Genomic DNA, 18,263 nt, shown 5'->3' on the forward strand with positions numbered 1-18,263 from the left:
ACGCCAACTGGTATACTCATCAGACAAACAAAGGCCTTCTATGACAGAATCACATGATTCGAGTCAGACATTAACAATTATCAAATTAACTCGCTGAACAGGAAAGAAATTAAGAGCAGTTCAACGATCCAATACCTTCGCCATGCAATGTCTTTTGTAACTATGCAAATCACCTAACTTGCATACTTGTATGACTTAAATGCCAACTTTTTCATAACTTGCATATATTACAAATGAGAAATTTCCATCAGCTACCAATGACTCCGTGCGGCCAATTCTCGTTGCTTATGTAAATATCAGCATTATTTATTTGAATCAATTATCTCCTCTTTTTAATTACACATACATGATCCAAATATCAGGGTTTATCTCTCTTCGGGAAGCTGTAGACTTTCCTAGTTTATTATGCAAATGATGTCCACATTTGCATTATCTCCGTTTGATGTTATTTACCTTTGTTTGAAATAGGTGTCACTAGTATAAATATCCCACCATTTACCACTAGGCACTATTAGTACTATGATTATGATTAGAATAAATTTTGAAATTTACGTCATTTCCACTATACAATTTGTCACTTATTATGCATATGATCTCCTGATTATCATTTGTATCATACAATTTGTCATTAACTATGCAATTAGGTCATCATTTGCATCATGTACATGTAAATGAATTAATGTTCCTCTCAAGTCAAGTCATATGTGATTAGTATCAATTTCCTGTCATTTGCTGTAGAGAAACTTTCGTCAACAGAATGAACATTGCTTAATAGGACTCTCAAATATGTGACAAAAGTAACCTAGAATAATCAATGAGAAACATTTTGATACGTCACTCGAAAAGGTTAACATCATTTAGCAAGGCTAAGGTATGCGGTCGTGGAACTCTAGTTGACGCTCCCTTTAAAGGACTGCATAGTTTTTTTAGGTAACCTCAAACGCCGTTGAAGACCGCAGGCGGATACTGATAGGCCGCGATTTTAATCGACCTTGGGGTCTATATGCGGAATCGCTAGCCACTAAAGCAAGACACGACACTAAGTATGTTTTGAAGTGCCGCGTGATTATTTTCTCCTATATGAATTCGTTCAGAATATGTAGTAGTATAAAATTTAGTTGCGCTTAAAAAGGGCGATATGCGTAGCTGCTGTCACGGTACACGGGATGACTAATGACAGCAGATGACATCCTTTTATGCGCGCCTTATCAGTGAACAAGCAAAAGACAAACAAAATACCCCCTATTGTTTTGTGTAAGCAAGAAGGTCGCCCGTTATTACGCCTTGGTTAACAGCGACTTCCGGCATCCTCTTCATCATTGATCTTGTCTACTAGAGGAGGAGAAGACAAGACAACACCAAGGCTGTGTTGTATCACAATAACCGGAAGAGCAGACTGTGGAGAACATGTTGGCAAAGGTACGGTGTGTCTCCTTCATTTTAAGGAAAGACATTGTATGAACAGAATGATCAGCCAACTGTTGTTTTTTTCATGTTTAGATATTTTTGGAGCAAGAGAACAGTCTCATCAACATTGTTGTAGCTGTTCATTAACATTGCATTTTGTTTGTTTGTTTGTTTGTTTGTATTGCATATCCGGTAAATCACCTCCGAGTAGCGTAACAACCAGGTTTGTACTAAACAGATCAAGCTGCATTTCCAGATAGTATAGGGGAAATATAAGATCGTTTCGGCTATTTTTGTGTTCGATGTGTAAGTGCGCCTCTTCGTACGGTAGCCGCTGAAGTACTATTGTTACATTATCTATGCACTGCAGAAAGGAGATGCTTGCACTGTATATATACACGTAACTAATGGTTTGATGAAAACACCTATTTAGTGAAAATCTTTTATTTTTCAAGGTATCCGTTCACGTACAGAAGATCCTGATTTGTCGTAGAGCTGGTTCGGTACCTGGTCTTTAACCAGCCAGACACCACCAGCTACGTTATAAATATCGCTTTATTTCAAACATTTCAGACCTTACGTTCCAATTTTCTTGTCAAAATACAAACATCCATCCTATGTTAGCCAGCTACTCTCTGCTCATCGTCTTTGCTGCTATTAAACAGGCTTTGCCACTGATAGCAACTATGTCGTGCACAGAGATGCATGGGTGATGGGCGTCCATCGTTACGCCGATGTCTCACAGCGGGACAAAGCTCACCCGGTGTGCATGCGAGCTTTTAGAAGGACAGTCGGCATTACGGTCGGTGTCCTCGCAATCACTGTGCGACTGTAGGGATCGGCCGATGTTTGCATCTCACCGAGCCCCGTACAATGTAACAGGCCAAGGGTAGATACCGATTCACAAAAATACATACGCTTCATTCTCTGACGAGTTCGACATTCGGCTACTTTTCTGGCTATTAACAAACCCCGGCGAAGAAGTCTTTTGCAGTGTGACGCTGACTTAAAGGTGGTACATAATTTTTCCTGCAATGTTCGTCACACTTTATCAGAATCTGTCCAACTTTCAGCTTGATACTAACTTGTATCTGAAATACAAGTCCTCGCCTTCCTGCGTTTCTTACGTGTCGGGCCGCTGACTTTCCCACGATGTTACTCGACCTTCGCAATTTATTTGAGTAATGAACCTATAACGACTTCAACAATTAACATTCTTCTTCCATACCTGATGTTTTGCTGCCGTTAATCCCTTTTCAGGCCCACCATTAACTTCTATACAGCCGCCCGTATTTGTGGGCCGCAGACCCGGCGTCGTTTTCTTAGAGTTCTTGGAAATCCATGGGTAAACAACATTCAGATCAATGATAACGAATTGAGATAGTCTTATCTGCTTTAGTCCATTTTCTAAGAACATCACGCGTGCACGAGAGTTGATGCCCAGTTGAAAACAAATGAAATTTTTGTTTGATTTGTTTGAGCCCTTGTTTATTCACGAGAAGCTGAAATCGGCCTGCTGGTCACTTTTTATGAGATCATGAGGGACGAGGTAAAGGTCAGACAAAATATAAGTTAACACTTTCATTAAACCTCCTTGGGGCATGGTATAATGTTCCAAACAGATTTACACTAATAGCAATTGAAGGTCTGTGACGTACATAAACGGGCGACTTTATCATTGAAGTTGACCTCAAGCCTTTATTGGGCATAGTGCATGATATACATCGCAAATGGAGAAAAATTAAATCATTAAAAGTTTAATGATGATATAAACTGCGAAGGTCGAAAAATACCGAGAGGTCAGTCTATGCAAATCGTTAACAGAAATCTTTCCCAGTGTGTGGAAAAGGGTCGTTGGCGCCATTTCCCCTCGATGTCTCCGCTGCTGATTCAATTCATCTATTGCTTAACAATATACTAACGGTGATGAATTGTATCTTGTACCACAGACCAGATCGTCGATGTTCCCACGTTTGACGTCATCTAATTTAGAACCCGTTCACATTCAATTTGTTTTAGTCCGAGGCGCTAGCTCCAAACCGTTTAGATATTCTCCGAAACGGGTTGTTTGCAAACCAGCTCCTATACTAACAGTAACGGAATCTATCTTGCCCCACAGGCTGAATCGTCGGGGCCTCACCCCACGGATATTCCCGCGGTTGACGTCAGCTCATCTATTTTAGAGCAATACAGCTGATGATACCTATGTTGCAGATCAATTCGTCAAGTCCTCATCCCACTTATGTTCTTCTCGTTAATGTTATTATTTTAGAGCAAAACTAACAATAGTCAAACTTATATTGCCCCACAGGCTGGATCGTCGGGGCCTCACCCCACGGATATTCCCGCGGTTGACGTCAGTTCCGTCATCACGTTCCTGATGCTGGGCCTGATCCTGGCGTCGCTCATGTGGCTGTGCTGCTGCGGATGGAAGATAGAGGGACCCATGACCGACACCTGGCGGACCAAACCTGTAAGGCAGGCTCGAGGACTTGGGACGGAAACGATGCAGAAGAGCACCAGCCAGTCCACGATAAGCAGTAAGAGTTCGCGAAGGGAACAAATGAGTGTATCGTTTGTGTGACGGTCGAGTAACGAAGGATATTTAGGCGAGGATGATTTCGGTTTGTAGAATGAAGCTGGACTTCTCACATGAAGATACTGATATCACCTTAGTAGCGAAATGAAACGAAAATTTAGAACATCCACGTATTTATATGAAAGTACGTATACTGTATAAGAAGAATTGATTGTCTAGCCTTTTCTATCTACCACGCGGTATTTGTAAGGAAAGAGAGGTGGTTAATACTATATGACGCTTAAGGTTTATACATTGTTAAATTCCTTTAGCTGCTTCCTCGCGAAGTGCTGTCTCGAAGAAACGTCTCGGAAAGGTCCCAGCATGCTCGTGCCGTCCTCGGCCTTTTTGTCCTGATATGTCTGTAGATGCGTATCATTAACTTGAGGTGAAATCGTCTGACAATAAAGAGAAACATAAAGGGAAGTGTGTGTGTTCGCAGTTTTCATCTAGTTACAGTCTTTCACACAGTTGCCCTTAGAAAAAGCAGGTTTCTACGGCGTGAAACGTTAGCAGAGTACTAGTAACTATCATAAGTATCTCAAAATACAATATTTTCATCTTTACCGACAGTTTCGGCAGCCGTTCTGCTGTCTCCGTCAGGGCAGAGTGACTTTCAGTTTGACAACTGCTCTTCTGTCGTCATCAGGGCAGAAGGACGTTCACTTTGCCCTGATGAAGTTAACCGTGAGAATAGCTGCCGAAACTGTCGGTAGAGACAAGAATACGGTTGTGTACCACAGAAAACTATGTTAAATGGATTTCCAACCTGATGATAACATTTAAGGGTATTCTGAATATCTGTTACTGTCGGTTCGGGCAAGTAGACTATATCAATCACGTTGGCGCGAAACTGGAGCCAACAAGAGGACAACTAACCATAAGAATCTTTGCCGGGGATTAAGATGGAGGCTAGTGGTGAACGGTTTCCATTTAGGGCCAAGTCGGTCTATCCCCGTGTCTCACTGTCACGCCCCGATAAAGAGAACATTGGCTCTGGAGGTCGAGGTGTAGTCTGCATGGGGGGGGGGGGGGCATTCAGTTCCTGAATCATAAAATTCATGTGATGAAATGTTACAAATTTGGTTACTTTTGTTTTCATAAAAAAATAACACCCGCTTCTGGGGTTGAGTCCCCCTTAAGTACCACACTAATGATATAGATGAGTGTAGGGGTACGTCACGGTGCGAGTAGATCTAATCAATCAGCCCTGTCTTACACAGCTTGTACTCACTAAAGAGTACAAAACTGGCGTGTTTGGGGCGGTTTACCGGTTATGCTAGGGTCACATTTCCAAGCCGGGGCCCGACCGGGCTGTTTGAGAAAACAAAGAATAAAAGCTGCACATCAAGAATATACATAGCGTATGGTAAGGAACAATTTTCAAAAAGTTTTGTGTGTTTTATTGTCTTCTATGTCATAATTTTCGTTCCCACAAGCTGCCCGGCCGGGACCCGGCTTGGAAATGTGACCCTAGCATTACGCGATACAACAACAAAAAAACATTAAGAAAAACATGAAAAATACAGTATCTACAACAGCCACAGGATGCTTGACAGGTGTTATAAATGGGTCACTGCTGGGGACAATGTCTGGATTAACAGCGGCACCACTTCCAAACACGGTTCTCTATGACGGATGGGCCGGTTTCTGGCACAATTCTGTGACAGGCTTGTAAATTACAAGTCAGATACGTAACAAATGGCAGTGTCGTTAACATTGTACAAAGTCGAATTTGGACACAAGGAAGCCAGATTGGATTAGTCCACCCTAGATCTAGCACTACGCCCTGTTATAACCTCGCGGAGGAGGCAAAAGGAGGCGGCCTCCTTTCAGCTGTCAGCGGCGGACCGACAGTCAGATCCAGAGCCATGGGTAAGCGGAAACGCTCGGTAGCCAGGAGACCAGTCTTTCGTCGACATGTTTTCGACCCTGAAGAACTTGACGAGATCTCGCAGACAAGAGTAAGGCACGACTTTGTCTCTTTAACAGATAGACATTTATCACTAACAACATTTGTCTAAAGCTCCTTCATTCACGTCGTCTAAAAACAAACGATTCCTTAGCGTTGGCAGCATCGTCCTACACGTACATAGACAGGCTGTGAGCGTATTGACCCCCAACACCATGTTTCTCTTCGAAAACCAGGCGCTGTTGCTTTAGATTTAGAAATGTACACTAGCTGTCACTCAGACTTACCACGTACCCAAGAAAAACACCGAAAAAAGATCACTTCAAAACAGCAGACCACAAACTGAGGCCTACGCCAAATACAAAGCTTCCACATTCGATTGAGCGAAGAGTCCTCTTTAACCAAATGTACGTTATATACGAGCGATGCATTTTGAATGTTGTGATGCATCCACCCCGATGAAAAAAACCCATATAGGCGTCGCAGATAAGCTTTTGAAGTGAGGAAATATATTTTTGTACAATACCCATACATTGGCTGTTAGCCTATGTCGATAAGCACTTTGGTATTTTGCAGGAAGAAGTGGCGATCGTGAGGACAGGCAACAAAATCAACAGCGGGCCGTACATGTATACATATGGGTCCGACAGTGAGGTGAGTCTCTGAACGTCATATCTCTTCAAATTTCAGCCATGTAGAACCAAGATATTTCCCGTACATTGGCTGGTTGGCTGGTCGTTTTGCATTGTGGAGAAAGCACAGGCTCTACCATGCACATTTCACATCCATCTTTGTTTAGAAAGCTTTTGATTTTAAAGCCCTGATCTTTAATTTTCCACAGACAAACATGGACCTCCTGCCCGACCCGGGTGCCCACACCTACGTTCCCATCCACTTCGTCCTCCTCCTGTCGGTGTTCTTCCTCTTCATCCAGCTCATCTTCTGCCGCGCGGGACGCTCAAAGCCAGCAGCGCCGGTAAAGAGCACCCCATCATGGCGGCGGTCCTCCACATCGCCCACCACGAGTAACAACAAAGTGAAGAGATCGGTGTCGGTTGTGGATAAGGACCTACTCTCTTTGAAAGGCTCCTCTTATACAAAGGGACCTGGTCAGAGGAGGCAATCTGTGCGAAGGAAGTCCGCTGTGTAATGGAAAAAAGATGTTGCGAAATGTAAAGGGCTGGTTGGCAGGGGTGAAACTCGTTACATAATACATCAAAATACTAGTACTTAGCAGAAACAAGAAACAATAGATCTCATCTCGAGATGAAATAGCTCTATCTCTTGACAAAATGTAACATAACGTGATGCTGCTCAGCGAAAATCACAGTTGCACGTGAGAAAAGGCTCCACACTTGCACGTTCGGTTTGCGTGGTATTGATCATTATCTTTTGTATCAATAATCTTAGTAATTGATCTTTACTATCGGATTGTTTGTGTACTTGTTTATATTTTGATAATGAGGTTATTCTTGTATTCGCCTGGACAATTTATTCCTTGGGCAATTAACGTAAAGAGACGTGAACAAACCTGCTTGGATTCGGCAGTAATTTTGTATCGTGTTATGTCATATCATATCATATTACACATGTACATGCAATTATAAATATGATATTGTTTCGCTTCCTTTCTTTGCACATTTGTTATGGCGATGAGCTTGCTCCACTTACGAGTTAACTACCATCATTCAACGTTGCGTTAATCGACTGCTAGCTCTAACTTCGTATTCAAGTTCAATGGTAGATTGGTGATATTTTGGCTGAGAAACAAGTACATTCTAAATAACAAGCTGCCCTCCAATATTCACGGTAGATTAGGGACCTGTAGGTCATTCTCCATCGGCTCATTGTCCATTTCCAATGGTCTCTGGTCACATGTACCGTATGAAATGACCTCTCCGACTTCGACCTACAGGTCATTTTCTATCCAAGACTGGAGTCAGTGGTTACACGGCCAATGGTGGCTGCCAGTTGTATAAATCCTTTACTGTGACGTAGTTTAATCGCCATAGCACCGGCTCACATTTGAACAATTTACATTAGTGCGATTACAAAGGTGGGAAGGTAATTAAAGGTGCAAACTGAGCACACACGGGTCACGTGACAGGTGTGATTACGTCATGACTCATGGTCAGCTGACGACAAGAACTTAAAGATGGCGGCTGGGGAGTAAAAGGGGCAGGGCAACTTCAGGTAAATGTTCGTCTCTTGTCGTTTATGGACGTTGTCATGTCTTGAGGAAGCATCCAGGCTTGAGGATAAGTGTTGAGTGTCTAATACGTGTTATTTGAGGCCTAATGTGTACGTTGAGAGTTGTTAAATGCGTGCCGAAGGGCCTCTGTTCCGTTGTTGTTGACCCGGTTTCGAAATCCCCTCGAAATCATCACTACGTGTGATAGTACTTGACGTTGAGCATCAGTATTACGGCATCAATACGATTGTATGATAGTAAGGACGAACGGATGATAAAGCCGACAGAGCCTTTTAACAGAATCATGTTGTTGATTTTACTTTTAACATGAGCAAAATTGCTGTAAATAGAGTGCAAACTAAAATGAGACTGATCATGACATATTGGCTGACACTTTAGCAATAGTAACGACTTTAGAGGTGCAAATGTTGGCGTGATTCAGGAAAAGTCAATGTCCATTTTGCTAAATCAGACATAACAGAACGGTTTGAACATGTTTTGTGTACGTTTTGACCTTTTGAATATTAGGATTAATAGTGCAAATTTGGGCGATGCTCTTTATTATCTTCCTGTGATAAACACCATCAAATCCCTGTAGAGATGGTGACCTAGTTACAGATTTAGAGTGAGATTACATGGCATTGTCAGTTTCACTGCATTTAGTCATGAATTAACCATAAAGGTTTGAATGCATTGTAAGTTAAAGATGACAAATAATTGTAACACAGCAAAAAGATCTAATTTTTTGCAATGTGCAGGTAACTATGAATTCCTTGCCTAAGTAATACTACAGGCACAAGCTGCTCAGTTGGAGTATTGTTGTTGATTCTAGAGCTGAAACTCATTCATCTTAGTTGAAATTCTGCAGGTACAGTTTGCATAACTCACATTTTCTTCCTGCTACAAGTTACTCAGCTAGAATTGTTGGAGTTTAGCGCGTGTGGAGTATAGATGAGTTTGAACTTTGACACTGCATCTCATAGCCTTCGACATTTGACATATGTGCTTTGTTGTTATTTCAGGAACCTTCAAACCATCATTCATTTATGCAAGTACCGACTTGAGAGTTGTAAGAAAAATCAGCACCCGAGAAAAACAATTTACCAGAAAACATAGTTTATATTCTTAAAATTGTGAAACAAATTTCCTTTGACCTCAACGAAACAGCAGAAGTCAGACGAGGTGTCCGTTACGCCATCAGTTTGGTTGCCATGGCAACTCTAGAGCACACCATCGCATCTCACGCCAGCGACGTGAACTGGGTGACGTTCTCGAGCACAGTGCTGGCGTCGTGTTCAGGAGACAAGACTGTACGGCTGTGGGAGATGGGCACGTGGGCAGAACTGCCGTGTTCCCCGCTGCTGGGACACAGCTACCCTGTGCACTGCTGCTGTTTTAGGTAACGTTTTGCCACAGTATTTTGCTGACTTGCAGTTGAATGTCATTGTACTGTCAATTTGAAAATACATGTGGTGTTTTTTTTGCGTTTTTTGCAGTGACCTTTCCACTACAAATATGCGTTTCTGTTGTATCACTATGTACAGTCAATCCTGGATTAAGCAACCACTCAAGGGACTAAGGAAAGTGGTTGCAGGGGACAGGTGGTTGTTCTAGACTATGTAAAAATTGATCGGATGGTGTTTTAATGTGGCTTGTGACGGGAGGTGGTTGCCTGCGCCAGGTGGTTGCCCATGTTTGACTGTGCTACAGAATCATTTAAAGCACCATGAAATCTGCAACAATAGATGAACTTACGGTATTGCTAAGCACCATTTGAAAGAATTGAGATGTTATTGCGCCCTGCATAAAAGGCAGTTTGTAAGGCCTGAAGAACGACATGTTTTCCCTCCTACAGCTCTTTTGGCACCCAGCTGGCCACATGCAGTACGGATGGTACCATTAACCTGTGGGGGTCAAAGTCTGGGCAGCGCCTGACAACCCTGGCCCACCCCAGGAATAATGGGATGCGCACAGTCTCGTTCTCTCCCGACTCCAACGTTCTGGTTGCTGGGAGTGTGGACGGAACTCTGGTCTTATGGGACGCCTACACAAAGGAGATGCTAAGGTATGGTCTCACACAGATAGTACAGTTTGTGAGGGGGGCTTTTCATGGTGGCAAGGTACTGAACTGTACAGTGTACATCATCAAGTAGTCTGTTTGGTGATATAACTGTCATAGTATAAATGGGTTATTCCTACATACATGTAGGCAGTTTTAGATTTGTGTTTCTATGGGTTGACCATGTGGAATCTCCTGTTTAACTTTTTAAATTGCTATTGTTCTTCACACAAACACTCATCCATGCTAACCAGGAGTAGGAAGAGATGACTATTTTCCTACCTGGGAAATACTTTTCCAGGGGACCATGTATCCCTTACTTTCTCCATGACAGTTTCCTCTTACTATACATCCCTTTACTCTACAAAATGATTCAAATACAAAAGCTTCTTCCAGAAATATTCATTTTGCCCTGATAAGTTTTTATGGTGTCTTATTAACTCTTATAACACTTTCAATGTAGTCCAATAGTTATAATTGACTGAAAGTTGTAAGTTTGTCATTGGAGTCTGATCTTCATTGAAAATTTGTGAGACATTTTTAGGTAATGTTTCTAAAGAACACACCTTAGTAGTCTAGCCCAGCTAGTTGTTAGTGACTGACCTTGTGTTGTGTACAGCCCACAGGGTTTGGGACCCCATGGCCCTGCTGTGTGAGTACATGCAGTACTAACTTCTTCAGTGTACTCCCCTCTCTGTAACATCATAACCTGTGATCATTTGTACAATTCTACATATACATGTATTAGCAAATCTGGAGGAGCTTGAGCACTTCTAATTTTCAAGCAAAGACAAATTGTAAAGTTTCTCAACTCTCCACAGAGCAGCGGACATTATTTATACGTTACTCCGCAGAGCTTGAAAAACATGTAGATTTTGCATTTCTACATCTGCTTTGAGATGAGAGCATTTCGTCATGTAACCCTTTGCTACTGACTACTGCTGCTTCCTCAGAGAGAGCACAATGGAACATGAAGGATGATGCAATGCTTATAAAATGTTTGCACAAGTTTGTAAAGAAATGAAGCATGACAAAAACCACATGATGAAAGAATACAGAACAACAGAAGAGGGTGCACAAGCAGCAGAGGTAGAAATTTAGCCCTGGTATTTTTGCACAACATCCCTCCATTTCGACCAAGTGTAGCCTGTACAATACTGTTGCTTATAAGTGCTCTCTGACCAAATTTGTTTTCACTTGTGGTGCTCACAATTGTTTTCATCCATGTGACCAAGTGTGCACATTTAGAAGGTGCTCAAACTCTGACAGTTTTGGTACGGAATAGTCTCCCTCCTCCCCTTCCCATTCCTTCATACAGTATGCAATGTATCATAACTCACAGAATGGCACCTGTCCTGCCAATGTTTTTAAGATGATAAACTAAAAACCGAATGTTGAATCATAGCCATCTAGTCCCTTCAGCTCCCAAGTCCATCATGATTCCCTGTACTGTAGAATAGAAAGAGTCTAACTGACTGTTGAGAACTTAATCTTTTACAATGACACCATTGATTCCTTAAGTGCATGACTTATACCTCCAATTCAATGTCCCTTTCTGTTATAGCCTTATATGTAGATCTGTTGAAAAATAAAATCCAACTGTCTACTTCTTAATTAAGGATATAATAGTTTCCATTCTTAGTTAGAGATATAATAATGTTATGGCTTCTGATATTTTTCCAAACATCACAAATGTACATCACAAGCTGTGAACTTTCATCACAAGTAAAGAAGTTATGTTGTGTGACCATTGCAGAAGTTGTCACTGCCTGTAAAAGCTGCATTCTTGTTCCCTCAGTGTTATAGAGGCCCACGACACCTCCATCTGTGCCTGTGCATTCACTCCGGATGGCAACTTCCTGCTGTCAGGATCCATGGAGGGCAACATGAAGCTGTGGGATGGTCGCTATGGCAACAACAAGTGCCTATACTACCTGGCAGAAGGTCATGACCTTGGGGTTACCTGCTGTGTCTTTTCCCCAACCTTTGGGTCGGCTAACCCAGGTGGGCTGGTCAGATGTTTTACTTGCAAAACTCTTTAATCAACACGATGAATGTCTGTGTACTTGTTTCTTATTAATTAGGATCTACATGTAGACATTTCCACTTGACAAGCCTTGCCACTTGTTGGGGCATTTTTAATGTGTTTGAACTGATCCTTGCAGACAATCCCATACCAGAAACCCAGCCCAGAATGCAGTACTTCATGCTGGCATCCTGCGGTGCAGACATGCTGGTGAAGTTATGGGACGTGCATGTCAGTCCAGGTAGGTACACAGGTTGAGTAGATATGTTACTGTCGTTTTTACAAGGAATACCCAACAGGAATTTGACTTCATAGAATATATTTCATTCTCAATATCTTCAGGATATTGGAATCATACTTTCTGGTAAGTTATTCAAAGACAATGATTTGCAAGGTACATGTACGCTACTTCGTGTAAACATTACGTGGAAAAGATGGTTCTTTTTCTCTCTTTATTAAAGTGAGTGCAGTAGTAAGATTTGTATTTATGATTATGTCATCATAGGAATGTCATATCTTCTGATTCTTTCTGTTCTGCCTTTTCCAGGTTATGAAATGAGGTTAAGGGTCAATCTTCAAGGTCACTCGGCGACAGTGAATGCCTGTGCCTTCACCCCAGATGGCAAGAGGCTGGCATCAGGGTAACTATCTTCTTCAGCAAATCATTCATCTGTGGAACCTGATGTTTGATCATTTTGTCTTGTTCTGTGCAGGGGAAAGTAAAGGTAGTATTGGTTTCTACTATACATGTACCAGTCCTATACTTGCAGGCCTTCCAAATAAAAAGAAATCAGAATCACAACCATCATTAGTATATTGCAGGCATGATAGAAATTTGTATGATCTTTCCTCGCCATAGAAACTAGCAGCACATGCATAGAAAAAACCAAACTTGTCAATTTCTTAACCTTTCTCCCTGCTGCCTAACTCTGTAACCAATAGGGCATTGGGTGCCAAATGGCTATGCTAGAGTGCTAAAGGTTAAATCCTAACTTAAGCATCTTTCTCTTCACCCTCTAGATCAGTGGACCGAGCAGCAATAGTATGGAACCCGGTAAGTTTCACATCTGTCTGTGTGATTTACCAGTATTGATACAGTCAAACCTGTACAAATGACTACCTCTATATAAGGACGACCTGGCCAATGTGACCACTTTTTGGTGGTCCCTTAGATAATTCTCCTCATTGACACAAGCATTAATGCTGTCTATAGTGACCAGCTGCCCACATAGATCCATAACATTTGTCAACTTTCAGTCCAAAGAAAAGAACTCATGTGAATCAACTCAGATCCTCCATGCCTACTAACTATCTTTAGAGGACAGTGCATTCTCAGATTGCTGTGTGACATGTGATTTAATTTATGGGCTCTTTACTTATTAGAGCAGACCTTATTCATCTTTAAGCAGTCGATAGTAAATCTTGATTAACACAGCCTAATAACAGTATTTTTAAGTAAGATCTCAGTGCATTCCTAGATTGCTGTGTGACATGTGATTTAATTTATGGGCTCTTTACTTATCAGAGCAGACCTTATTCATCTTTAAGCAGTCAATAGTAAATCTTGACTAACACAGCCTAATAACAGTATTTTTAAGGAAGATCTCAGTGCATTCCTAGATTGCTGTGTGACAGAGGATAGATTTATGACCTCTTTACTTGGAGCAGACCATATTCATCTTCTATCAGTCCATACTAAATCTTTTACCAACACAAATATAGTGCACATCAATAGAAACTGTATGGGTACCCTTGCCGTGTAATGGCTTAACTCTATTTGCAATTTTGTGGCAGAAATTTTCCTGTCATAAGTTACAGTTTAAGTCTGTTTTATCTTTGTTACAAATAGAAACAGTGGTTCTTGAGTAGGTAGTCTAGAGGCAGTAATCTCCCGTTGTCTATTTTCTATCTCTGAACGTTTCTTAAGGTTTTATTTCTACTTTTTTGTTATTCAGTTAACTGGAGAGAAGCTGTACATGTTGACCGGTCACCCCAGGTTAGTCCCCTCCACTGTACATGTCCATATCATGTATACTATGTATTTGATATTCGTAAACATGTATTCGTCTATACCTTACCAAGAAACAATCCCTTGCATGGTGGTCTGAGGGAAAATCTGTCTGAGGTGCAGACAGTATAAGGGGGTGAATATGATGAGATACAAGTTTTCCTACAAATCCTCCGTTTTCATATTGGCCTGGTGCTACATTTTGAATTAGGAAATTGCACAAAGACCAAGGAAAGAAATTGGTGTAACCTTCTGTAAGAGCTTGTTTTTATTCCACCTGTGTTTCAGATGTGTGACAACAGTTGCCTTCTCCCTGGATGGGATGTACCTAGCTACAGGCTGCATGGACAGGACTGTTAGGATATGGAGGCTGGCAGACGGGCCGGCTGTCATCCCTGTACAAGGTACTGTAATTTTGTTTTTGAGAGCACATGATTTCACGGTAGAATGGGAAAGGAAGTTTTTGTAATATTCACGGTACAGTATCATGAATTATCAGTGGCCGTGAAAATAAAGCCACCGTGAACATTTCAAGATGTACAGTAATTATGGCTGTCAATCATCAGCTGTGGTCCCTTGTCATACATGTATATTGATACTTGTTCAACTGATGTGGGCCCTCTAGTCGGTTAAAAGGAAGACAGAGTAGACACATGATCAAATGTCAGATGCATGACAGACTAGCATACACCTCATACGGCAGGCTCCACATCTTTACTGAAAATAATCCAGGACTGCAGACATTTCAAATGACTGACATGTTTTCAGATGGAGCCAGCAAGACAGAAAAGTTAGTGGATGTACAAGATGCTGCAGCACCAATCACAGCACAGGAGACAACAGAACCACCCCAACCAAAAAGAAAACCACTCTCTGATTGGTCTGTAGAGGAAGTGTGCGATTGGCTGAGAGAAAAGGGCTTGGAACAGAACATAGAGACATTCAGAGAAAATGAGATTGATGGGAATGAACTGAAACAGCTGACCAATGAGACACTGTCAAAGGATCTTGGAATAGGTAGGAGGTTTTGTGCTTGCTTTTGAAAGTGGATGCACAAATCATCAATACAGTATTCACAAGAGTCAGTGTGTAATATATACATGTACATATGAATAATAGAGTGATATTAATGATAATTGTAGCTGTATCAGTCATCTCATTATGCTTATGTAATATTTCATGTACAAAGCTTCAGGAAAAAAGACAACAAAGCTGAAGTATACAGACAAGTCTGTATGCTAAAATTACACCATTTTCCTTCCACACAGCTGCGCTAGGACAGAGGAACAAGATCCTGAGAGGAATCAAGTCTCTCCAAGAGTCGGAGACCTCCTCGACATCAGGACAGGCGCAGGCAAACCTCGTTGCACTTGCCTCAGCGCTGCCCCCTCAACTGATGCAAAACCTCGTCAGTACATTTGCCCCTTCCCTGATGGCCAACATGGCACAGTCCACTGGGCCAACTGTCACTACTTCAAAAGGAGCCACGCCACAAGGTTGGTCCACTGATGGTTCAAAACGTTCTTTTGTGCAGTATTTAATTCTGGCTTACCGGTACTTATCTGATTAATTTGCTAGATGATATGGATTACACCATTTTAATGCCATATTGAGAAAACACTGAGTTTCTCTTTATAGTCATTAGTGTTTTTCTTGATTGACAGATAACAGTGTGATATAACCTTATATAGCTACTACCTTCCCCTTGGGGACTTGCAGGTCACTGTTTACTATTTTGCTCTGTGAAGTTAAGATGCATTCCATTTTATTCTATAAGGCTGTCCAAGAAACAAATTCATTTGCCCCCTGACGTTTGATTTGATCGACCCGCATTTTGCCTTTTAACCAGTTAACCACCTTTAGGGATAGCGCACCAGTTTTGTACAGTAAGTACAAGCTGCATAAGATCAGACTGTAAGATTTGATCAACTCACTTCTTATAGACCACTACTCTTTTCAAGGAGAATCAAACACAGGTCCCCATCTAAGACTTGAAAAAGTAAGAGGACATCCCTAACAGAAGCTAGGTAATAATTTTCACTCGAGTAGTCCCGGAATGGGTGTTAAGTGCCTTTCCCAAGGGCACAACATCGGTGCCTACTTGGGATTCAAACCCAGAACCTTCAGATTCCAAGTCAACAACACTAAACCACAGGAACACTCTGCCAGCTAATGTGACTTGTTTTTATCCTGCAGCAGCATCTGATGATAAGATCCCAGACGAGTACCTGTGTCCAATCACGCGTGAGATTATGGTGGACCCTGTCATCGCCTCCGACGGCTACACGTACGAGCGCAAGTCCATCGAGTCGTGGCTGCAGAAGGGGAAGATGACAAGTCCGATGACTAACGCTCTCCTCCCTAACATGAACCTCACTCCAAACAGAATGTTGAAGATGCTGATACAAAGGCACTTTGGTGGTCAGTGACTGGAGTCAGTATGATAAGGTTAAATAAATGTATAGATATAGATACATGTATCATGAAAGTAAGAATTTGTTTCAATGAAACAACAAATGAAACACTTGCTGTATGTTTGAATGATCTTTTGATCACGTTTTCAATGCGAATGACTTACTACTTTGTGCAGGTGACTTTTGGGACTCCAGAATTTAGCAGTCTATTTGTCGTCCTTCTTTATTGGCTAATGGGCCTTCCTTGACTTCTTTTACAGTATTGCAACAAATGTTGGGAGTTAAATCATGTTCACCTAATCAAATGAGCTTACGTTCTGGCATAGATATACATACTATTATTAGATATGTTTATAATATATTATCGTACATTTCCTACAGAATCAGAAAAAAGCATTTCACCTCTTTTGACACTGGAAATCAACCATCTGTAATATTTGTAAATATTGGTATATTTGTACATTGTGAAAATGCCTTGAATATAAGTTGAAATTTGCAGAATGTTCATTCTTTTGACTTTCTTGTTCCTTGCAAGCTAATTGGAACAATGTCACCAACAACCTTTCACAACAATTTGTTACATAGACTATCACAGTTGTTTTTTGGATTCATGTTTCTGCATCGTGTATATGTATTGGTCTGCGCTGTAACTTGATGGTGGAAAAATGCTGGAAAGGCCAGTTGAAATGTTCCCAAGAATTTGTGTGTTCTGGTATTTTACCTGTCTGTGATGACATGCCATCCAAGACTGTACCTGTGACTGTGTACAACATCATAGGCAAGATGTTTGCTAACTGATCATGAATAATTCCATTAAATTTTGAATTCCTGTGCCCTTTGTGGAGAAGTGGAGAAAACACAGTCAATCAAACCTGTACAGGTGACCATTTCAGCATAAGGACCACTTGGCCTTTTTTCGTGGTCCCTTATTTTCTTCAATGACCCAGGCATGACAAAACTTCTCCATAGTGTCTACTGTGACCAGTTTCTTTATTCAAGTCCTGTGAGTGGTCACTATAGTCATTACTATACAATGACATACAGTACATTCCAACTATAATACTCCAAAACAACTGTCTTATTCGTATTTTATTTCTAAAACAACAGCTTTAATGCTCCAAAACAATATATAGGAAAGCCAACACTTTGCTATCATGTTTCAAATATTCAAATGTTTCTCAATCCCAATTTTGTTTTGTACAGTTCAAAAAGTACCTGTTACCAAGGACATAGGGTCCATTGTGATTATGTAATTCTAGTTCTAAAAATATCCAAAAATACATGGGTGCAGATATCAAACTTATTACATTGCTGTATTTAGTATATATATCACTATTTGTAGATAGCTTTGACATGCCTATTAAAATTCATATGTGGAGCATCTTTACATTGTAAGCTAGCGCTCAGATTATTCTTGTACATTTACACAGTAGATAATAATTGTATGTATAAGACTTTTCACCAACAGTTTTTGTTCTGTTGGTACGTTGCTTTTTTATCAATGTAGTCCTTACATTTATAACCTCTGTTATTGTGATTATAATAGATGAAAAATATTGAAAGATCTCATTGATCATCAGATCTGGAGTCTCTATGATGAAAATTCGTTAATAGACAGTTGTATCAATTTCTTAACAATTCATTGAATACAATTGTTTACTTGAACTT

At 41.0% G+C, this 18,263-nt stretch overlaps 1 protein-coding gene and 1 long non-coding RNA gene across 4 annotated transcripts; both read left to right on the forward strand.

Annotated features, from left to right (window-relative positions):
• Positions 1–879: 879 nt before the first annotated feature.
• Positions 880–4,411, forward strand: LOC136443715 (uncharacterized). The gene is made up of 2 exons (XR_010757202.1): positions 880–1,419; positions 3,719–4,411. It is a non-coding gene; the product is annotated as an uncharacterized lncRNA (long non-coding RNA).
• Positions 4,412–7,991: 3,580 nt separating this feature from the next.
• Positions 7,992–18,260, forward strand: LOC136439976 (WD repeat, SAM and U-box domain-containing protein 1-like). Of its 3 annotated transcripts, none has more exons than XM_066435736.1 (13): positions 7,992–8,090; positions 9,111–9,487; positions 9,944–10,153; positions 10,767–10,799; positions 11,946–12,151; positions 12,313–12,414; positions 12,721–12,814; positions 13,194–13,227; positions 14,129–14,169; positions 14,470–14,585; positions 14,950–15,198; positions 15,450–15,677; positions 16,378–18,260. In XM_066435736.1, the coding sequence occupies exons 2-13, from the start codon at positions 9,300–9,302 to the stop codon at positions 16,608–16,610; spliced, it is 1,734 nt and encodes a 577-aa protein (XP_066291833.1). In that variant the 5' UTR covers positions 7,992–8,090; positions 9,111–9,299; the 3' UTR covers positions 16,611–18,260. The 3 variants fall into 3 exon arrangements, with proteins under 3 accessions (XP_066291833.1, XP_066291916.1, XP_066292001.1); XM_066435819.1 differs by having other exon boundaries at positions 16,381–18,260; XM_066435904.1 differs by lacking the exon at positions 10,767–10,799.
• Positions 18,261–18,263: the final 3 nt, after the last annotated feature.

The sequence above is a fragment of the Branchiostoma lanceolatum genome, chromosome 1 (assembly GCF_035083965.1).
Source record: "Branchiostoma lanceolatum isolate klBraLanc5 chromosome 1, klBraLanc5.hap2, whole genome shotgun sequence".
Lineage (NCBI taxonomy): Eukaryota > Metazoa > Chordata > Leptocardii > Amphioxiformes > Branchiostomatidae > Branchiostoma > Branchiostoma lanceolatum.

What these genes read in the sequence shown, in the direction of transcription:
- LOC136439976 (XM_066435736.1), top strand. Translation starts at nt 9,300, where the DNA reads ATGGCAACTCTAGAGCACACCATCGCATCTCACGCCAGCGACGTGAAC. An exon ending in GGCAAGAGGCTGGCATCAGG is followed by an intron (nt 12,815 to 13,193) that starts GTAACTATCTTC and finishes TTCACCCTCTAG; the next exon opens with ATCAGTGGACCGAGCAGCAA. An exon ending in ATGTTGACCGGTCACCCCAG is followed by an intron (nt 14,170 to 14,469) that starts GTTAGTCCCCTC and finishes CCTGTGTTTCAG; the next exon opens with ATGTGTGACAACAGTTGCCT.